The sequence below is a fragment of the Aphelocoma coerulescens genome, chromosome 29, assembly GCF_041296385.1.
Source record: "Aphelocoma coerulescens isolate FSJ_1873_10779 chromosome 29, UR_Acoe_1.0, whole genome shotgun sequence".
NCBI classification, from domain to species: domain Eukaryota; kingdom Metazoa; phylum Chordata; class Aves; order Passeriformes; family Corvidae; genus Aphelocoma; species Aphelocoma coerulescens.
Window position 1 is genome coordinate 2,653,648 of NC_091042.1, and position 23,332 is coordinate 2,676,979.

A 23,332-nucleotide genomic window follows, 5' to 3' on the forward strand; every position below is an offset into this window, starting at 1 on the left:
AAAGTTGTTACAGGTTAGTTTGCAGATGGATTTTTTTTTTTCAGAAATAAGTTGCTTTAACTCCATTTCAAGTCCTCCCAACTGTACATTAAAAACAGACTCAATGAACCTCTTGAAGTGCCTACACTAAAGGCACTGAAGAGAAGAGCCAACTAAAATACTACAACAACCCAAAATTATGTACCATCCTAAAGGAAGCTCAGACTATATGGAATATATACACGCAAAGAAGAGCATGATAAATCATTCAGATTAATGGCAACAATCTTAACGTTTCAGAAGGAAATATCAAAATTAGAAACAAAAACTCTATTGCATATCTGTAGTAATCAAGGATTTACAAAAAAACTCATCAGAAGCCATTTCCCCCCGAAGTGCATTTCTGTTGCATCGTCTGTAATACAATGGTGCATTTTACAAATTTAAAATATCATCTGTACATACCAGATATCTCAGCCCAGGTAAACTCACCTGGGAACAGTAAAAATCGCGGACAGTTTCAAGACAATTAAGCTGATATTGACAAAGTAGTAAGGCCATAGCTATTTAACTACAGTAAAGCATTGATTAAGTCACTTATTTGCTACTGATCTGCCACAGTATCATCTTTCTCTTCTGGTTAATAGTGGGTTACTTTTTTTTTTGGTTTTTTTTTTTTTAAACCTACAGCTAAAACTGCACCATCATACTGTGCCAGGCTAATTAAAAAAAAAAAAACAAACAATAAAACAACAAGAGCAGGAATGTAAGATACTATAAAACTAACTTAATGTTAGAAATCAAAAGAAACAAAACATTTTGCACTTTTAATTTTACTATCACATGCAAAGAATTTCTTCTTTTCACTCCCCAGCAGAAGCACAGAGAGCGCCCCAATCTTTTCCAACACACAGTAATTTGGAAAAGAGCTGAACTGGGAAATGCATTTCTGTCCCTAACGGAAGTCAACAACTCTGAAAACAAGTCACAGTTCCTAAAACTGGAAGTTAGGTGTGATTTGCACCTCCTGGTATTTAATATCAGCAGAGCAGGACAACTTGTATCCTGTGAGGGTACACCCAGAGGGAACCACGGAGAGCTGCTGTCACTTGGAGTGCACCTGGAGCCCGGTGCACAGGGACAGCTCCAGCGCTGCTGACACAGAGATCCAGCTCCAAGGAAACCCAGGAGCTGCCCCAGCAGTGGGTCTGGCTCCAAACCAACCCCGTGTCCCAGTTTCCCCAGTCTGCCCAACCTGTAAACTGGTGGGGAGGGACACAAGACCCTTCCCCAGCCCAGCACGGGGAGGAGAAGGCAAAGCCAGTCCCTGCCAGGTCCCAGTGCCAAGAACTCCCACCCCACTACAGTTTCACAGCCGCTGCATCCAACTGGGAATTTCCCCCTGCATAGAAAAGAATAGAAAGGAAAAAACAAACAAACCCCAAACCACAGCTAGAAATGGTGGAAGGGAAATGCTCACGTGAAATCCTTGCATGCAGGTGTGAAATAAATTCCAAGTGCCCTAAGCTGAGAAAAGTTTGGATATGCTGGGAAAAGCCAACAGTTCCAGCCTGACCTACATTCACTGCACAAGAGCCACAACCTGCTGCTGGAAACACTCCCGGGGCTCACAGAGCACCCCTTTCCCATCACCCTGCAAGGAAGACGGAGCCACGGCTGGTTGGGTTTTCCCACATCTGATCAATGACCAAGTTCCATTTCACCACTCAGGTGCTCTCAGCACAAGCAAGTCACCGACACTGGATCAGGGAATTCTGAGCAACATCTGCACCAGCCCCTTCCCTCACAATTCCTCCTCAAAACAGCCAACAGCTGTTGGCATCCCAACGCTTCCTCAACGTCCCAGAACACGTCTCCCCTAAACACCCGTGACCATCCTACAGGCTTGTTTTGTTCCAGTTTGGCTGCAGGAATTGTTTAGAGCCTTTAAAATGAATTAAACTTTGCATTCATTGCATTTTAGGACTTTGACACTAAATACTTAAACTTCCCTATCATTCCAACAAGAGTAACATTATCAAAATAAACGGAGAAGGGTCTGTAAGAATCCCTAAACTGTGGATGTGATCAACGATTTTTTTTACTAAATTAAAAAAAACCTCCCAAACCCAGTACAGGTAGTTTAAAAGCGAATAGTGATTTTGGGGTTTTTTGTATCTATATATATATATCTATATATATCTATATATATATAAATATATATATGTATACATACTTCAGGACCCGAGGAAATGGCAGGAAGCTGAGTCAGGGGAGGTTGAGGTGGGAGATCAGGAAAAAGCCCTTCCCCAGAGGGGGGTCGGGCACAGAAGGGGTCCCAGCTCCAAGCCTGTCTGATTCCAAGAAGCATTTAGATAATGCTCTCAGGCACAGGGTGGGACTGTTGGGGTGTCCTGTGCAGGGCCAGGAGTTGGGCTCTGTGATCCTGATGGGTCCCTTCCAACTCAGCCCGTTCCACGATTCTCTGACTCTCTCTCTGTAACATGCGTAGAAATGAACAGTTAACTGCATAAATACATTATACTGTGTTATGAATCAACTCAAAGCAATTGCCAAGCTGAATAATAAGTTAGAGAAATGACAACTCTGGCTTTATATATATATTTATAAAAATAGATATGAGTGTTCTCCAAGCAGTTGATAGAGAATTCCTACTCAGGCCCAAGTCACCAAGGGTTATCTGGCTAAGAAATCAGAAGATGAAAAATTTCACAGTTATTTTAACTGCCACTTACATTCATTCTATGGCAACACGAGCATATATTACTAAGATGGTTACGGAATATATCACAATTGAGTTTTCCAGTGTTCACAACTTACAACTTTAAATTTGTACACTTGCTATTCACTAAAAAAAAAAAAAGAGGAAAAAATAAAGATGTGATTCTTACTGCTGGAAGCTACTTTTCCCTAACGCTTTATACAGAACTTTGAACCCTGGTATGCTGATTTTGGCAGATTAATGCGCTGAATGTTCCTATTTCGGTCATTAATCACCCTGAAACTTAACCACTTACTGCACAATAGTGTTGTGAATTCAGTCAGCACGCAGCTGGCAAGGAGCCACCTCTCCAGCAGCTTCTCTGAACACGAGGGAATTCTTTAACTCCACACCTTTAATTCCATTTTAAACAGTTAAAAACGAGTCAGTTGCTATGACATCAGCTGTAAACAACGAGTTCCCAGGAGTACAAACCCTGATTTCTGGCAATACAGCAGCCAACAGCCTATTCCAGAGTCAGCACAAAGAACACCCAGCCACAGCTCTGGTTTGCTACCAGTCATCCAGAGATGACAGAGTTCCCACCTCCCAGGCTGCAATTCCAGGCTCTTTACCTGTGCAGGTAACACCAGGTGCTGTGTAGCCACCTGCCCGTCCTACCCTGGGGCTGCCTCAGGAAAACACACCAAGAAAAATGCACTGAAGTCTGTAATAAAGAAACTAGAGAAAGTAACAAGAGAGGAAAAAAGCAAACAAACAAAACCCCAAACCTAAGGAGTTGCCCTCAAAAGGAGGAAAAAGGGCATATTAAAAATTCTAACATGCTCCCTTTGCCTCCTCCCACTGTGTCTACGAGACAATTTCTGCTGTCCACGCACTCTCATCTACAATCCAGTATCCTGCAAAAATTATACCTTAAAAAGCTTGCTGAATGAAATATTAGTAAGGTCAAGAGACTCTACTTCAAGCTGGAAACACATGGTTTACTACAGTAGTACATTCAGTTTTCATCATCAGTGACTAAGTGATGACAACAGTTCTGGCTGCACTCGCTCCGCTCATGCTGCTGCAGAGGCCTCTGCAATGCCAGGCCATCCATGGCAGACACACCAGCCCACAAGCCAAACGTTAAATAGGTTAAAAAAAGTTCTAATTTTACAGAAATGCTCATTTTCCAAAAATAATATTCTCTTATCCTTTTCCTCCTACACCGAGGGACAGGTTAATTTGTCAACTCATATTCTTTCACTTTGTCAAAACGCTACTTTCACAACCCCAAAGCTGATTTCAAGCAGGAAACCCTCTGCAAATTAAAAACAAAAATACAAAAATTATAATCTCTATATTTATAGTGATTGGAATCCTCCAGCATTTGTGAAATCACTTTTAGAGATGAATTTTGGGACCCTCCACAACTTCTCCACACAAGCCACGCTCCAGTTCAGTACTCCCCTTCCCGAATCCTTCCCTCCTCAGTCTCTCTGCTGCTCATTAGTCCACAGCTCAAGTTAAATAGAGAATCATTGGCTGGCCCAGCGTTACTTTGGTGACCGGGGTGGCACGTACTGCTCCTTGCCGACGCGTCGCGGTGCTCCCTGAGGCGAAGATCTGCGTCCAAACTGGCGCCTCTGTTCCCTGATTTTCCCAGCAGCTCCCCTGGGAGCTCCGCTGCCGCGGAACCCGGAGTAATCCTTCATTCGACCTTCGGCCCTCTCGTGAGGAGCCTTCTCCGGAGCCTTCTCCAACGTACCATTTTCTTCATTTTTGGCAGGGGGAACGATGTTGGTGCGATGCTCCCTCAGAGGCTGGACAGGGACCGGAGGCGGCTCCTTTGGGGGCTTCTGGCAAACTTCAGCGTAACTGAGCTTGCGAGGCTCCTTTAGGACCAAGGAGAAGAGCGAGGTTTATGCACCACAACCACCTCCCAGCCCATCCCAGGCACGAAGTCAAGGCACAACAGCGACAACACGCACAGCGAGCGGAGGGAAGCCCCTGGATGCACCACCAGCACGTCCCAGAGAAAGCTCCCTGTGCCATTCCCGTTCCCTGCTCTGGGCCTTACCTGTGTCGACAGAGCAGGAGCTGCACTTGCTTGAGCAGAAGGTGAGGAGGCGTTTGTCCTCGGTGGCTTTGCAGCACTGACGGCACAGACGGATGCTGGCGGGGAAGCCGGGCTGGCCACGTCCTTCGGAGCAGACACTTCTTCTGGTTTGCTCTCTGGCTGAACCGTGCTGATAAACCAACAACAATTCAAATTAAAACCCACTGATACGTGTGTTTCAAGAGATTATTTCCTTTCTTTGAAATCACAAGTTCAGAACAGAACAGTACAGCCATTTCCACCATGATCTGTTCTTTCCATCTGGTAGCCTCTGGAGAGGACACCACCCAGCATTACTGCCAGACACTGGTGAAAGACTTTGCTGGAACATGCAAATGAGCCAGCAGCACCTTGGCAGCCCAAAGGGTCACCATATTCTGGGGGCATCAGGTCCAGCACTGCCGGACAGGTGAGGGAGGGGACTGTCCCACTATTCTGCACTGGGGTGGCCTCACCTCCAGTCCTGGGGGCCGTTTGGGCACCACAACATGAAAAACATCTAAAGCTGTTGGAGAGGGTCCAGAGCAGGGACAAGGGGATGGGGAAGGGTCTGGAGGAGTGGCTGAGGGCTCTGGGTCTGTTCAGCTGGAGAACAGACTGAGGGGAGACTCATCGGGGGCTGCAGCTTCATCCCGAGGGGCAGCTCCGATCTCTGCTCCCTGTGACCAGTGGCAGCACACGAGGGAATGGCCAGAGCTGGGCCAGGGCAGGGTTAGGTGGGATGTCAGGAAAAGGTTCTTCCCCCAGAGGGTGCTGGGCACTGCCCAGGCTCCCCAGGGAATGGGCACAGCCCCGAGGCTGCCAGAGCTGCAGGAGCGTTGGGACAGCGCTGCCAGGGATGCCCAGGGTGGAAGTGTTGGGGGGTCTGTGCAGGGCCTGTGGTTAGACTGGATGATCCCTGAGGGTCCCTTCCCACTCAGGACACTCCATAATTCCATGGTATGTCCATGTCCTCTGCATACCTCAGCAGCACAGGCTCAGTCTGGCTCGGGGAGCTCACGCTGGGCACGGGCGGTTGGGCAGCGCTGGGCGTTTGTTCGTCTGGAGCAGGAGCCGGGCAGGGGGACAGGGAGTCTTTGCTTTCCTGCACACAGAGCACAAGTTGAAAAACACAGAACGACACTCAAATTTCTCCACAATATAGCACTGCAAGACATCTGAGAAGTAGGGTAGTCCCAAAGGCTGCTCAAGTCCTGATAGGAATTTTACTTCTTTTGGACCATCACCTCTAAAGCAATTCCTCTTTATATGGGCAAAACAAGTAGTGGGTAAAACCAGAACTAAGGCTGGATCACCCAGAGGATCAGTGTTATTATGTATATATATATATAATATATATATCAGTGATCAGATTTAGTCCCACCAGCTCAAGGAACAAATTCATCTGGAAAGATCCCTTGCCCACGCTCCACCAAACTGTCCCTACTCCAACAGCCAACGTTCCCCCTTTGCCTTATTCCTAAGCATTACTGAGTTTACAACAGCATAACTGCACGAGCCCTAGCTGCATTCCCACCAAGAAAAAGGGAAAATGCACCATTTTATGAACAAACCAGTGGGAAGTCTGGGATTAGAGCATTGGAATACACAGCTCTAACAAACCAACCCTTTAAAAGGGAAAAGGGAGTCACAGCACCCCGATACTCCCATGGGTGTATGGAGACAAGACCAGGCACCTTCTCTTTGCAGACTCCTTTAACGATGTCGGACATCCTGCTCTCCAGCACAGGCTCTCCCAGAATTTTTGCTGTGCTGCCAGGCAAAGGTGGGAAATTGGATGCAAGCAAGTCAAACTTTGGTGTCTGAGTCTTTGTTTCTGCTGAAGGCTGAGGCCTCTGGAGAGGGAAAACACCCATTACTAGAGTCGTAACACTGAGCAGTAAAAGCCCTGAGCAAGTGTTAGAGAATGTCCTAGAAAAACTGTAAGCCCCCAATGTAATCTGAGGATTTAAGGACTCTGCCATTCCTTCAGTAACTGGAAAGCCAACACCCTGCACTTTGTGGGATTCCCTGCAAGAAGGGAAGCAGAACTTACCGAAACCCGGTCGTCCTCCCGTCTCCTCCGACCTCGGAACACGTTCCTCCTTTGAAGACAAGAACACCAGTCAGTGCACCCACCCAGCTGAAGTGGGCACAGTTCTGCATGAGGGGATCCACAGCTGCCTGCTGAGCCTTCCCCACGCACGGCTCTGGGATGTTCTCCCTCCTCAGGAGGGGTCAAAGTTCCAGCTTTGGAAGAAGCTGGAACAGAGCCAATATGGAAACAACTTCTCTTTCTCAGCCCCTTGGATGAGCATCTGACCAAGCATAGGGACAATTATTTTACAGTAATAAACTTATTAGTCTCATTTCTCACTGATCTGCCTTTTCAAGTGTCTAAACCCTGAATTAAAAGAGACAAAAGCAGTTAATCTTAAAATACTGAGGAGCATCAAATTCCCAACCGAGGACTTACTTATTATTTATAGCAATACAGATGCCAACTTTATTTCAGCATCTGTTTTAATTCTGGGGACAAATCAGTTACTTTTAAATAAAGACACCTCACTGTCTTACTGTCAGCTGTTTGTCAGAGTAACTGCCAGTTGGAAAGTGAAGCTGGAACCATTCCTGCTCCCAGGTCAGCATTTATTGCTCCTGATTTACTTAAGCACCAGTTTTCTCGTGGCTGCTCCTTACAGAAATGTGTTTTGTGCTGATGGTTGATATCTTTGGCTCACACAAGCCAAGTCTCAGCTGCTGTGTGACAGCAAACACGGACACAGCCCTTTACCTGCCCCTGCCGACGCCGTAATCGCCGTTCTGCTCCAGCTGTGCTGTGGGAGAATCCTTCTGGGAATACCCTTGGTCTTGGTGCCCAGTCAATGAGCTGTTGTGTCGCTCCATGACAAAATTCCTTGAGTTGGTTCTGCTCAGGTCCCCCATGGGCAGGGCCCCGGCGCCGGGCGGCCCCTCCGGGTGCTCCGAGCTGCTGGATGAGCGGAAATGGGGCTTCACCCTGCAGACACAGAGCAGGAGCTGTAGGATCCCCATGCTGAGAAACCACACCAGAACCACCACCAACTGCAACTGATTTTCAGCTGGCAAGAAAAGCAGGAGGTCAGCAAGCACCAGAACTCATGTTTCCTGCGTACAACTGTCAGGAACAAAGACATTTGTCTTCCCAACCTCCATCAATTCCTTCTGTTATGGTTTTCTTGCAATCTCCACTCAAGTGTTAACAAATGCAGGAAACACTGAGATCGCTGCCCAAAAGATAGGCAGGAGGGGAAAAAAAACCCCAAAACCTCAAACAACTTAAAAAACCCCCAAAACCTAGAGGTCACAGAAGAGTCAGAAGAACCCAAAGAGGAATTTTTCCTTTGTCTGGACCTGCAGCACTGGCACAGGGCACTGGAAATGGAGCTGGAGAAATAAGCCAAGGCCAAGGAACAGACTGATCTAGCCACAGGCAAACAAACTGAACTGAGACACAAGGCCAGGAGTGAGTGAACGTGGCAGATCAGGCCAGGGCAGCTGAGCCCTACCAGGCACAGCCAGGCTCAGTCTGGCTGCTCCCATTCCCAAACCCCCAGCACTGACTCTGCAGTTCCCAACCCTCAGACATTTCACCCCGCTATCGATTATTCAGCATTAAAGCTGAGCTTCCTTTGAGCACAGACACAGCTCTGCACACTCACTGCTGCTGCAAGTTCAGGCTCAGGGTCTTAAATGCAGAATTCCCCAGAAAACCTCAGATCCCACACAATATGGAACAGTCTTCTGGAGCAGCATTTGGGTGTCTCCAACTGTTTTCCACTTTTGCCCCTCACTGGTTTTCCATGCAGCACTGATCAAAGACAAAAACCCTAAATTCTCTCTCCTCTGGTAAACTCTGCACTTCTCATAACTTAAGGACAGCAGGAGGATTTTGTTTAAAAACAGTGAGTGTACAATCTCATTGTAGCATTCCATGAAATCAGAAGAAACTCTCCTAGTGCCAGCCAAAGTATGACCCCTCCATCTCCCTTTCCCACAAGGATGTTGCAACAAATCAGCGCAAAATAAATACGAGCGGCTTAAACAAATGTTTAGCTACAGAGAAAACTCCAACACTTAACTATTAACTGTCTGTACCACAAAACAAATCAGGTTTAATGGGCCAGGACAGAAACCCAAAAGCAGCAGCTGGATGAACTGTCCAAACAAGCTGCTCTGCAGTTCAAGAGGAGATTTGCTGAACAGAGATGAATTCACACTTCCCAGCTTCAAGAAGCATCAAGAACCAGTTTTAAGGGCCCAATAAAATTTAAGTTTCCCATCAGCAAAAACCACAGGGAGGAGGTGGAGCAAAGTCAACTAAATGCTTCCATTTTGTCCATTTTGTTGTTCTCAAAATGGCATATTCTCAAGTCACTGTTCAGCCCTCAGATCTCATAATCTTACCCGTCATCGAGAAGGCCACAGTCTTGTCTGGGCAGAAGAGCAAAGCAGAAAAGACAAGGAAAGATAAAGGAGGGAAAAAAAAGAGCAGAGAGAAGGAGAAATGATGTGAGAGCAGAAGGAAGGAAGAGCAGGAGGAAGGACAAGCAGGGAGCACAGGCTGCCCAGCCCCCAACTGTGACCTGTTCTCTCTTAGCGCGATACTGGATCATCACTGGGCCAGCAGGACCTGCACAGACTGACCCTAAAGCTGCAACTTCGAGCACCCAAGTCTTACAAATCGAAGCCTTTACATAACCAGGATTTTAAAAGCTTAGGGTTATGCAGATGTGATGTACAAGGAGGCATTTCAAGGTGTTAGCACTTGGATACACACAGTTCTTGCACAGCTGCAGCATCCACACTTCCAAGAGGATCCACATACCCAAGAGCTTTACACGTTTTAAGATTGTGCACAATTTAAAGCAAAAAAATATCCAAACCACCTTTGTCAAGATGTGAGTTGGGAGCTGAGCAGCTGCAACTGGAGCAGCTGCTCCATCTTCCAGGCAGAGTCACGCTCCCAGTTCCACAGTCTGTGTTAAGACTGCTGAGTCACCACAGACCAAATCCTGAAGTTCCCCTTCTGCCAACAGCCACAGACCTGAACTGCACCACAAACCCACTCACGGCCCTGGCAGTTGTCGACTGATTTCTCCAACAATACCAACAGCAATTCCCATGATCCCAGCCCTGTGCTGCACACAAACAACTCCCACCCCCACACACAGGTTACTACTCCATTGTATTCACAGAGCAATTGCTCCAGCAATACAAAATGTTTCCTCGTCCCCAGTGTTTATATCTAAGTCCTTACAGCTCTCAGGAAAGATGGGGATAAAGCAAATAAATTACAAGGAACAGCCCCAGCATCGAGCAGTTGGACTCAGCAGTCAGGACAAGCAACTCCCACTGCAGGAACCAACAGCTCCACAAGCCTGATCCCAGCAGGAAAGGCTTATGTTGTGCTGCAGGAGTTTATAATCTGTGCATAACAAACAAATACAAGTATCACCTTAGGAGGAAGTTATTTATTTGTCCGCAAAAATTCCTCTGAGGCTTTTTAGAGGAGATACCTTCGCTCTCACCAGCACCGTGTCCATTATTTTAGGACCTTAAGCTGCCGCCTTACACTTCGTTTTTTAAATTAAGTTGAAAAACATCACATATTTGATAAAACAAAATAAATGATGTGGTCCCATCAGAAAGCACAGCAGGTGACATGCAAGGAACACCTGAGGATGTCAGTACTGTAAGTTTTCCAGGAGCTAACACCCGACAGAACTATCTTACCGATTCCTATGGAATGGGCGACCTATACTCAGAGAAGCAGCATTTGTTTTATATGATCCTGGTGTATTAAAGCCATTCACAAATCCACCGTTGGGAAAGGGGGCCTGCAACAGACAGAACAGTCTCAGTGGCTGAGCTACAAAGAAAACGTTTGCAGATTAATGATCAGCTTCAGCAGTTACTCATGGCTGTAATTTCACACTGGGCTACAGCATCTACTGTGGTGTGAACTCACTACTCCAGCCAAACCCCCACAGGTTCAAAGTCTGCATCTGCTTTAGCAGAGCTCCCCCATTCCTGGAAAAGCTATGGGCTCTTCCAGTAACACAAGCTGCTGGATAATGGAATTTCACACCAAAATTCCTTGAAATGAGTGGCAGCCAGTGGTGAGACTGGCAGCTCCTCTGACTGTTGCTTTACCCCTCTGTTGTATGACAATAAATGTCATAAAACAGAGGGATCTGACCAAGAAACCTGGAAAGCCTGCTCACCCCAGTGATTATTAACCAAATTATCCCTGATGGGCTGGGCTCCTCCTCCCCTTCTCAGCAGCTGTTACTCACCAGTGGTGTCTCAAAGTAAGGTGCAGGATTTGGAGACCACGTCTGAGGCACGATGCTGTAAATCGAGTACTGCTGAGGGCTATATACAGGCTGCATAAACAGGGGGGAGGCAAACTGGGCTTGGGTCTGCACGGGCTGGGGATACACACTGGAATCCACGACCCGGTAACCATTCTTAGCAAAAAACGTGTTGATGGCTTTTATCCTGGCCTGCAAGACAGCAAATCAGGCCACGTGTTAGCTGGGAGAAAAGGAGAACGTGGAATCTTTCCTGCCTGATGTGAAGGTTGATTACTGCTTATGAATAAAAACTGATAAAATCAGTCCAGATCATATTCCCACAGTATGATAAGGGGAAGGACACCCATTGCTTTAGCTGGGTGATCTATAAAACTGCAGATAAACGCTGCTTTCTACAGCAGAACTGTCCAGACTCCAGTCATCCCAGGTCCTCTCACAGTCCACGCACTTTGCTCCAGCCTGCTCTGTGCAGCAGCCTACTCAAGACTTGCAGTGGCAGGAATCCCTCTCCTGAGCTCTGCAAACCCAGATTCTGGGGCAAGTGGAGAAGGGAAGTCAGCACAGGAATGTATTTCACCTCCCCTGGGAAGCAGTGCTGTGAGTAACCAGCAGCCACTGAACTGTAATTTGTCAGAGCTCCCCATGACCTCGTTCACATTTCCAGCCTCCAGAGCTATGGACTATCCCACTGCTGAGTCCTTGGTTCTACCCCCTACAAATGGTCATCATCATCCAAACAGAAACAACACAATTCAATTCCAACAGAAAGAGCAGCTAAAGCAGCCTCACCATTACTGGCTTGCCCTGAAAGGTTTTCACTTCTTCCCTTAAGTATTTGAACGCCTGCAGATACAAAAAAAAAAGATCAACATTAGAATATCTTGATAAAGTTGTGCTTCCCAAAGGATGTTCCATGATTTAACACAAATGTGCAGCCATGTGCTTCCCTGTCAGCCCACCTAAATTCATTAACACTTCCAGTTCAGGATTCTAGTGCCAGTCAAGGCCGGAGAGCGCCGAGGCAAGAGCCAGGCATGGGAATTATAACCCCACAATCTCTCAACTTTCCTCTTATTAACCAGAACCTGCAAGTAATCTCTTAAAACAACAACAGGGCATCAGTAAATAAATATTTCTTTTAGCTGTGGGAAGCACACGTGCACTTTCATTGAGCAGGGGAAGGATTAAAGCTGGCGTGGCAGAGGCGGGCAGCCTTACCTGTTGCGCGTCTGTGTCGGACTGGAATGTAACGTACCAGTTGTTGTTGTGAGCAAACTCACAGCTTATCACCTTGGGGCAGTTCTCATTCTTGAACAGAGCCTTCACCTCCTGGGGAGAGAAGTTCAGAGCCCTTGTACAGTGAACACTCAAGTGACCCAAGTTTATGCTCCAGCTCCTCAGCTGCCGCTCTCCCGTGACCGGGGATGGTTTTTTATTCCCCTGACCAAACCACCCTCTACCTGCTTCTTAACCCACGAATCCTAGTTCAGCCTTCTGGGCTCCCCAGATAAAACAGAGCAGGCCCAGCTGGTAAGAAAATCAAGATCTGTGTAGATCTGGCGATATTTTCGTATGAAACAGGTAGGAAAAGCGTGGCTTTAGCTCAGCAGAGTCATAGAGGCAACAATGATTCCATGAAATATTTCTAAGTCAAGGCAACCTGACAGCTTTGCAATAATCAGATTGTAAAGAGAGGGACAAGCAGCTGCTCAGTGTTTGCATTAAAAGAACTCATTAAAAATGCTGGTAGACAAACACCCTGTGTTACAACTTTAAAAAACAAAGAACTAAATCATTCTGTTCGCCAAGTATCAGGAGGAATTTTATTATCCTCCCTTCTCGGACATAATGAGCTCAGCTCACGCTGGGGCTCAATGAATGAGAAATGTTTAGTAACATTTCTTGCTGCCAAAACAATCGTCTGACTTCAAGTAAAGTTATTGCTGTGACAAAAATTCAGCCTGAATTCCAAGCTATGCCCTGGACTGATTTATTTTTGGAACTGAAAAGAAACCAGTTCAAACTTCCTTCCAGAAAAGCCAAGCTAGCTCAGCTTTAGTGGGAAAAAAGTTTACTTAAGAAGGTTTAAATATAGTAGTAAATGATGGGAAGGGACAATGGCAATAAGTTTTTGTTTTGACTATTTTGACAAAGCACCCAGGTGGAAGAAGTTACTGATGTGCTCTAGAAGAAAAATATCCATGTTTAATCCAATTAAACACCAGCTGACCTTTTCCTGGTGCTGTTTGAACCCCTATTGAAGGCACCTTCCAAAACCAGTAACAGAGTTATTTGTTTCCTTTCTCTTTATTTACCTCTATAGGTGTTGTTTCAGGGATCTCACGGAGAATGATAATACATCGTTTGTGGTTTGGTCTGACTTTCTCCCCCCTTTCATCCACTTGTACCATAGGAGAAGCTGAAATTAAAGTATAAAATTTGGACACATTGCACATCTCAGCAGTAACAGACTCTCTCATGGAACTTGGAACAAAGAATGAGAATTCAGGAGTTTGGAACAGCCTCCTGCACAGTAAAGTTCCTGCCACCATTTACCAGCACAACAAACCATAACCAGCTCAGAGACTACAACATCTCTCTGAAGCATGGAAGGATTCTTTGTGCTACTGATACAGATACCAAAGTCCCAGACTTACATCTCAAAACTTCAAGAATAAGGTCCATATCCGTTGTCAGCTTCTTAATCCCTTCCATGTTGGCAATCGTCCATATTGGAACAAACTGATCACTGTCCATCTGAGACATCAAGTAGAGATCCTTCGAAAGATTCTCTCTAAAAAGACATAAAATTATTATTTAATAAAGATCCTGAACCTGGCTTAGAGAAAACTTAAAACAAGAGGATAACTACAGGCTTAAATAAATATTCACCAGTACCATTCACAACCAAAACACCCTCAGATTTTCTCTCCTGGAACAAATCCCAGCAAATCAACACAAAGCAGAGTAAGATAATTTTAGAAACTTAATGAAGTTCCAGCGCCCTACACACTGGTCTGCAAAAAGGATCTGCCAAAAAGACTTCTGGTGCCACACAGTAAATTATCTCAATATCTTATGACTGTGGAGCACAGAAATCATACTCATCCAAGGACACGGATGCACAGACAGGACCAAAACAGCTGGGAGGTGCCACAGGGCTTCTACAGCACATCAGCAAATCTTGCTTTGTGTTTTTAATCAAGATGATAGCACATATCAAGCCAAGAAGAGGGATACTTGCCAAGGATTTTAGTAAAGGGTTTATACCACGGTGAGTTAACTGCACCTACCGTGAGAAGCAGAATTCAAGTTGTTTTCTCAAACATTCTCTGATGTCTTCTGTGGACACAGTGGAGCTGCCGTCACCTGAAAGGGACCACACCCACCATCAGCTCCCACTTTCACGGCAACAAGACAAGGCAAGGACACATCTCATTGCAGAATACAAGAGTGAATCCCTCTGGGTAGGACCAAGAGGAAAAGCTCATCCGCGACGCTTAAAGACCCCCAGACCACACGCTCTCAAAATGACTCTGATCCCACTTTGCCCCTGTTTGGCCACATGTTGAGGCCATACTGGAGCTTGTATGTGGATACACATGAACATGTCAGAGTTCCAACTTGGTTACACCACACTTACAGCAGCTCCAGGGGGGTTACAGACACTGACAGCAGCATTTGAACTTCAGCACTCACCAGACACTTCATAGATTTGGTATCCCAGATCTTCAGTTGCCAGGACAATTCCATTTGCTGATGCCTCATCAACTCCTGTGCCATTCCTTGTGGCTTCACAGGACGGGGAATACATCACTTCATACTGCTTGCAACTGTCCTCTGAGATCTCTATGTTACCTGGCAAAGGAACACACCAGCAGCAGGAAAACTCCTGTCAGCTTCAGTATACTTGCCATTTGAAAAATTCTGGCTACCACCATTAAAACAAATACTCAAGAAAGCTGTACCTGAGAGTGCCTAACCTTAGCCTGTATTTCTTAGGCTTTGTGTGGGATAGAACTTATACCCCTCCAATTTCAGAAAGATCTGGTTTGCACTAGGCTCTCAGGGAAAAGTAAATAAAGGATGCAGAAAGTGGCAGAGAATCTAAAAACCAGCCTTTCCACATGAAATTTAAAATATTTAAGCGAGGTTCCTAAAAACAAGGGATGAAAATTGCTTACACTGCCTCAATTGCTTCACTTTGTTATGAAGAGACAAATGAGTTTCTGTCAGGCAAAGCACAAACCCAGCGCTCTCTCCTCACTTCTGCTGACTTACCAGAAACCTTTGACAAGGCCACACAAGCTGAATGTTCCCTTCTTTATCCCTAACTTTTACTAAACCATTTTGCAGAGAATCTTCTACATCCTCTGCCATGCTTTGAGTCACCTCAGCTACACCCTGGATCAAGTCTGAGCCAAGCAAGTGAAACCAGTTGAATCCTTAGTTCTGGACACTGCCCGTGTGGTAAGGATGGGAACAGGACTGCAGTGGAACAGCCAGAATGGAGGGGAGCTAACCACGGATACTGAACAGGCTCTGCTCCAGAACAAATGCTCCTGACAGTTCTCAGCAGCACCTCGGTCGCCCAGGACTGCAGGTGCCCTCAGACCTCATTTTCCTGTTCACAGGGTCCAGTGGATGCTCAAGTGCAGCAACGTCATGAATCCATTTCTACACCTTCAGCACCCTGCCCCCTCTTAGCGCGTTACTTGGTCATCACCGGGCCCCTTGAATCCTGTTCCAGCAGAGCTGGGACACCAAAGCCCACTGGTGACACCCACCACCCTTATAAACCACCTGCTGCGTTCTCATGGTCCTTTCACACACGTTGCTCCATCAGCCCTGACAACCTCAAGGACAAGAGCCAGAGGTTGCTCCTCACAGCTGAACTCCCCAGGTGTCCCCCAGGAAGGGCCATATCACGACCCGTGTCCAACACCTCACCCTCGGCTGGAGTCCCCTGGGCCGCTGCCGTCTCCTGCCACGTGTGCTCTGTGCCATTGGTGGGGGGCACGGCCTCACCACTGCCTGGGGGCACTTCTTGCCACACTTTTGCATTGGGGTTCAAGCCAGCACCTTTCGATGTTACCTGCTGAAGAGACCAGAACACTTTGGTTAGTTAGAGCAACCCAGAGAAGCCTCAGAAGTCAAGCCAGAAAATACAGGTGAATTTAGTGATTGTCTCTAGAGTTCCACATCTCAAGTGTCTACCCAGCTATTAAGCACCTATGTGATTTTTTTATTAATGAAAACAGGAAAATCCTTGGTATTTTCCAAGTATTTCGTTTCTACCTCCATTAGAAGTGTTGCCTTCAACCTCTCTTTATTGACATCCGACAACATCAGCGGAGGCAGCGGCTACTCGGCAAGGACTCTGGGAACTCATAAGCTTTTAAAGACTTGACTGTCATAATGCTCCAGTCCCCTTTCACCAGAAAGGGAAATTTTCCCTCCTCCAGACCCCTTCCTAGAAAGGAAGGTAAAAAAACATATGTCAAGGAGAAGAAACTGTATAACTTAACGGAATTAGTGATATCTGTACTAACCAAGCATCATCTCTGCTGTGCCAGGATTCCTCCTGAACTTACCCAAGTGCTACCCCATTCCCCCAGGAATCTTACACACATCAACAGAAACTAATAATTTCCTTAAACTTGTAACCAAGGAGATAAAAGGTTTTGAATTGCCAACACAAACTTACACACCTTCCCAGCCTGCTGGGGAGAGAACAAGATCTTCTCACTTTGGGTCTGGGCAACAAGGACCATAATTAGAGTGAGAGGGTCACAAATTAGACAGTCAAGAAGAATTCCAAGATTCCAGCCTGGCACCTGACACAGAGAAACACTCATCCCCACAGCACAAGATAGAGTCCTTCAAGGTCCCCCTCCCAGAGCTGCTCAAAGGCATTTGGGTGAGGAATCCAACAATCCAGCAGCAGCACGGAGGAGAAACACGGCTTTTGCTCCTTTCACATTGTGAAATAATAACTATAGTTACAGGGTAGTGAATAAAACTACCCTTTCGCAAAAATTCGCCCCCCGAGATATCCCAACACCCCACAAGCAGCTAAAACAGTTCCTCCAGCCACTGGACGATGCTCCAGCTCACTGCTGCAATTTGCTGGACTTTAAAAGGTGAAAGCCATTAATCCAGCTCATATCCACAAATGCACAGATAAGCAAGTTGGATATTTCAGAGGCCGGGCTCCTGGATTCTGAAGTTAAGGAGTGGCTCACTACCAGCCCTCACACATACAGCACAAGGATAAGGAAGCAGTTGCAATAGCTTTAGAGATAATTCCTCTGCCAAGGTCACACCTCGTGCCAGAGCTGTTTGCTGCAAGGACAAGCCCCAGTTCAGTAACAAGAAGCCTCTAAACACTGGAGAGGTTCAAGACACCCATGTGAGAAGCAAAACAAAGACCATGGTCTTTGCAAAGCTCTGAGATTCAAACCCCCCACGCACAACTGATTTAATCCACATAGCAACAGAGTCTTCCCCTCCCGTTAATCTTTGCCCAGGAGCAGAGCTGGAAACAGTTCAGGGTGAAAGGACACACGTGCAGTTCCCTTTGCAGATTTCAGAGTAATTGTTCCCCAACAAAACAACCTGCAAAGAAAAACCCAACAACCTGCTGCACCCACAGGCTCTGTGACTGCAGTTCAGCAGTTCCAAACTAAATTCTGCTCAGCTTCTGGTCACTCTTGGGGCAGCATCACCTGCCCACATGGGCTCTTGCTCAGGCACCCAGAGCCAGCAGGTCCCAGTTCCATGAATTTACTTTTCAACAAAGCAAAAAGAGACAAGACACATCCACGACATGATTCATTCTTTTCTAAAAATAAACTATGCCTCACTACCTACATCTCTGAGGGTAGCACTGAGCTCAGACCTAAAGTAATTTGAAGGAATAAATGTGATAAAGTGAAACTGAAACACTTCGGGGTGATTACACCATTTCTGAAGGTGATTGGGACTAAAAGCAACTCTGATGAAATGATGAATGGATCACGAACACAGCTGGAACAGAGCATGGGCCACTTCCCCTCGTGCTAGAAACAGTGAGCTGTAACAGAAGGACCCAGCCCTGCTCTCACTCCTCTTAACAGCAAAACCCCATGGACTGGAGAGGATAAAAAGTCCCTAATCTACATCAGCTTTTGGGAAATTCATGCTGCGCTCCAGGAGCAAAACTGCTCCATCCTGGCCAGTGGCTCTTCAGAAGAGAAGGCCAAAACATCAATTCTTGCTTATTTAACTGAGGCTACAAACGCCGAGCCCGTGGGATTGGCTGCAGCACGATCCTCCCAGCTGCTATCGGGAACTTTCATGACGAGGTTAAAGCTTTACAGAGTGACAAAGGTTGGGAACACTCGCTGGGATCCACAAGCTGACAAAGCTCTCCTCCTCAGCACAGCTTCCCCTCACTCACACTACTTTCAGCAAATGTGGATCAGAGATTCTCCTCCAGCAACTCCCAAAAACTGGCTACTGAAGAAAATTCTCATTCTGAAAGATGGCAAAGGATATTTTTCTCATTGCAATTACACCTAAATTACATTTAACCAGATTCAATTAAGCTAACAAAAATGCAGACACTCAAAGAGTTTTAAAGCATTCAATTTTAATATTAACTCAAATTATTCTGCAACCAAAATTCTAAGCCAGAGCTTGTGACGGATTTCCTGGAGTAGACAAACTCTCTGAAACAGAATCAAAGCAAAAAAATCCAGAAGAGAATTTAACCAAACTTGTGAGGGGAGAAACTAACCCTTTTCCAGAAATGGAAACGTAAGCAGATGGAAAAACCCCAAGGTCAGCAAAGCTACGGGAGGCAGCCAAGAGAAGCCTTGTGCTGGCTGGGGGACAGGCAGGTAGGGACCTGTGTGGGGGGCTCAGACACAGTGTGATCACCTTCTCTGAGGGGAGTCACCTGTCACCTTCTCGGAGCTCACGCAGACTCAGAGGCTGGATAAGGAGAAGTTAAGGATAAGAGAACACACAGAACTCCTTCAGAGCTGCCAGCAGGTTTCAGGTAACAGTTCAGTGCTCTCAGCATCCCAGGTAACTCTCAACCTCACAGTAACTTTGCTGGTCACAGGAGCATCACTCCCACCAGGAGCTGCAGGGTTTTCCATCAGCTGGTACGAGCCCCCCGTGCCCAGGGGAGCCTCCTCCATCCCTTGGAAAAGCCAAGGCACAGTTGTGCTGTCTGAAGGTGCTACCTGTGTCAGAAGAGTGTGAACTGGGGCAGTGTGGGGTCACAGGAAGCCTCACCTGCTCGAGAGGGCCAACAGCACTCAGCGCTTCCCACAGTCCTGGATTTCTAACCGAGAAACATCGTGGGCAGCATTTCACCCACCTGAAACACACAGACTCCCATTTCCCCAATAAACCACAAATACATGGAATTAGGAGCACATACCCATCTGAGTGGAGCCCACAGCAGGCCCAGCAGCCATTATCAATTCCGTTTCTCTCAATGCATTTATTAATATTCCCAGTGCACCTAATTATTAATTGTTTAACAGCACACAGGTCCTGGCTGCAAAGGAGAAAAAAGGCATGCCCCAAACATAAACGTATGGAACAGCACGAGCCTTATACAGCCCTTACACAGCCATTACTGCAGAGATTTGGAACTAAAGGATGTTGAAGGAAACCCAATTCCCAGACGTACACTGTGAAGGGCTCGGCACAATCACCAAGTTTACACCTCAGGTAGGTGTAAAACAAACACTAACAGCTACAGCAACTCAGCCAACCCCCCTGAAAACCTCAGGACTTCCACCCATCCTGTGCTTTATCTTCCAGGCATCCCCAAAGATCCCCAGATAAAGCTGCTGCCTGCTCCCAAGAATCCGACTGCAGCATTCCAAGACACCTAGCTTTGAACTCCAGTTCTCTGCCCTGGCAGTGACAAGAAACCTTCAGGAAGTCGAGATGGTCCTCGGGAACTTGGAATTAAATATTATTGAGGTTTCCAAAATGAAGATCACAGAAACTCCCAACACTATCAGAGGAAGATCAGACTGAGTTGAGTTTGTCCTTTAGGACTCCCTAAAAATCCCGAAGTGCTGATGAGCTCCGGCTCCCATCCACACCACCACCAGCAGCCATGTGCTCCCTGATATGCTCCAGCTCCCATCCACATCCCCATCATTGCATTCCAGAACCTGCCTCGTGCACCCGCCGCTCGCAGGAGCCACCTCCTGCTCCCGCAGGGCCTCTCACCACGTTCAGCCTCGGATGAGGCAGCTGCTCATGCCTCCCATCAGCCTCAGCAGTTCCTCTTCCAGCAGAACACTGCAACCCCTAATTCTCAAGGCCTGTCACCGTGTTCACGACAACTTTTATTCCTCTCCGTGAAGCCAAGGGACATTCAGCTCGGAACTGAGCTGATTCACTTAAGAAAGAGATGGCGTTTCCCAAACTGATTTATTTAGAGGTTCTTAACCACGGAGCACATGTTCGTGTGGGAGCCCACCAGCACCACCTTACCCGTCACCCGAACAAAATCCCTGAGCAGAATCCCCCGAGCAGGCACCCCCCGAGCTGAACCCTCTCGGGCAGGCACAGGCCAGCGCCCGCCCAGCTCCCTCCGTTACTCCCCCCGGCTCCGGCAGCTCTTTGCTCCGCGCACGTTTTGGGACAAAACTCGGTGCAAAGTTTATAGCAGCCACCCGGGTTCGTTCAGCAAAGGCTGAAACCGCTTCACCAAACCCGTGAAACGCCGTGAGTAGGTGAAGCCCCGTCCCGGGCCACAGCGGACACGGCGCCCGCCCTCCTCGGTGACCTCCAGGGCCGGGCCGCGCTCCTCGTCCCGCCCGGACCCGGCGCCCCGGGGAACGACAGAGCCCACCTCCCCACCCCCCTCCCGCGCCATAAACCATCTCCAGTGTTTAATTAACGCAATTAACGAGGCGCCGCGCTCGGGGCCGGCCCCGCGGCGTCGCCCCGCGTGTCGAGGGGCCGGGCCGGGCCCGCTCCCGGGAGGCCTCAGGGAGGCCCCGCGTGTCCCGCGTCACCTTCAAGGCCGGGCCGCGGCGGCACCCGAAGGTCACGGCGGCACCTCCCCCGCCCCCTGCCCCGGCGGAACCTTCCAGAGCGCCCACCGACCCCCCCCTGCCCGCCCGCGGCCGCCGCCCCCGGATCTGCTGTGTCAGCCCCGTCCCCTCCCCCGGCGCGGCGTGCGCGGCCTCCTGCCGCCGCCGCCCGCCACATGGCCCGGCGCCGCCACCTCACCTCCACGAACAGCAGCATCGTGCTGCCGCGGCCGGCGGGCCCGCGCTCCCCGGTGCCCGGAGCGGCGATCGGGACACGCGGGCTCCGCCTCCGGCCGCGCCGCCCGGCCCGGCCCGTCCCGCCCGGTCCCCGCCCGCCGCCGCCGCCTCCTCTTCCGGGCGCACCGAGCGCGTCCGGGGCACGGCCGGGACGGACCATTCCCCGCGCGGAGGGGGGGGTGGAGCGGCCCCGCCAGGCTCCGCCAGAGGGCGCGGCGGCTTCAGCGCCGTGCGGGGGAAGCGGCGTCCCCCGCGAAGGGAGTGGAAAGGCCGCGAGCCGCGTTGAGGGGAATTCTCGGGGCTGGGGGTTTTGGGGGATTTTGGGGGGTTTTGGGGGGGTCTGGGTGGTTGGTGGTCTTTTCTAATTACAGACCTCAGAACACTTCATACGTATGCAGCCCCCCCGTCCGGCGCCGCACACACCGCCACAGTCAGACCCGCTCTGACCCCAGCGCGCGCCCGGCCCCTTTTTTTCCCCGATTTTGGCAGTTTTCGGGCCAGCCCCGCGGATCCCGCAGGAACAGGCCGGCACTGCGATGCCGCACGCCCCGCTTCCCCGGGCCCGGTGACACCGAGCCGGGGGTGCCGAGGGATGGTCCCCTCCCGCTGTCCCCGCAGCCCTGTCCCCCCATGCTGCCGGCAGAGCCGTGTCCGCCCTCCCCGGGACCCCGGCCCCGCACGGGGAAGGGGCCGGAGCGGCTGCCGGGGCTCGCCCCGGCCAGGAACGGGTGGGGAAGTGCTGGGAAGGGGCCGTGGCTCCAGTGGGAATGACACAGGATCAGGATTTCCTCCAGACAGCACCGATATAGACAGGGCACGAACCCACGGTAGAGTCCTGGAGAAGTCAGGCCTTGGTTTGGCTCATCTTCCCGGGGAGGGCTCGGCTGAGTCCGCTGGAGCCCAAATTGTCCATTCTGTGCATTGCCCAGGTAACGCTCCCACTGCAGGGGTGACACACCCGAGCTCAGGCATCAGAAAGGCTGAGCAAGGCCCAAACTGCCCCACTGAAAGTCCCGAGCACAAAATCCTGTCGTGTGCCCCGACTTGGGTGTCCACCCCAGACCCGGGGGGGGAGCGCCAAGAATGATGCTCTGAGGGGATTCCTGCCAGGAAAACACACCTTGAAACCACTTCGCTTTAGAGAAAGATCCACAAAATTGATCACAGCGCGGCTGGAGGATGGAGATTCCAGCCCTCAGGTCCATGAATTCATTGCCCTGTGAGGGACCCCACCAACGCCATCACCTGCAATTAGGGCTGGGCAGATCCGTGTGGATAAGTCAGAGCCAGGGAATAATCAGGGTCCATTGAGGAGATTAGACACGGAGCACAAGCTGCCCAGCAAACACGGCCCAGCTGGCAGACCCCTGGGTGTTCCGTGGGCAGCAGCTCCAAGACTCAGAGGAGTGAAACAAAAAGAAATGGAGTAGAAATCGAATAAATAAGTTGGAGCAGGATAAATGAGAGGGGACCATTCACACACTGCAGAGCCCATTCTGGAATCCTCTCTCTGCCACGGGTGCCCGACCTCAGTCCACAGGGGCAGCACGGGAGCAAACCCCTGTCAGATCAGTGTTTGTCACATCAGGCACCGATCTCTGCTCTCTGGGACCAGGGACAGGAGCCAAGGGAACAGCTGGAGATGTGCCAGGTGAGGGTTAGGTTGGATATCAGGAAAAGGATTTTCCCCCAGAAGGGGAGTTGGGCACTGCCCAGGCTCCCCAGGAATGGTCACGGCCCCAAGGCTGCCAGAGCTCCAGGAGCATTTGGACAACGCTCTCAGGCACAGGGTGGGATTGTTGGGGTGTCCTGTGCAGGGCCAGGAGCCAGACTGATGATCCTTGTGGGTCCCCCCCAGCTCAGGATATTCTGTAACTCT

At 49.0% G+C, this 23,332-nt stretch overlaps 1 protein-coding gene across 5 annotated transcripts; it reads right to left on the reverse strand.

Annotated features, from left to right (window-relative positions):
* Positions 1–246: 246 nt before the first annotated feature.
* Positions 247–21,535, reverse strand: LARP4 (La ribonucleoprotein 4). Of its 5 annotated transcripts, none has more exons than XM_068997764.1 (17): positions 21,416–21,532; positions 16,460–16,634; positions 16,112–16,256; positions 14,861–15,019; positions 14,455–14,530; positions 13,819–13,955; positions 13,477–13,580; positions 12,380–12,490; positions 11,951–12,004; positions 11,141–11,350; positions 10,578–10,681; positions 7,597–7,821; positions 6,859–6,907; positions 6,500–6,658; positions 5,786–5,907; positions 4,785–4,953; positions 247–4,599 (listed from the first exon to the last, which is right to left on the reverse strand). In XM_068997764.1, the coding sequence occupies exons 2-17, from the start codon at positions 16,508–16,510 to the stop codon at positions 4,261–4,263; spliced, it is 2,214 nt and encodes a 737-aa protein (XP_068853865.1). In that variant the 5' UTR covers positions 16,511–16,634; positions 21,416–21,532; the 3' UTR covers positions 247–4,260. The 5 variants fall into 5 exon arrangements, with proteins under 5 accessions (XP_068853865.1, XP_068853864.1, XP_068853868.1 ...); XM_068997763.1 differs by having other exon boundaries at positions 16,112–16,259; XM_068997767.1 differs by lacking the exon at positions 16,460–16,634 and having other exon boundaries at positions 21,416–21,535.
* Between the last annotated feature and the right edge of the window lie 1,797 nt (positions 21,536–23,332).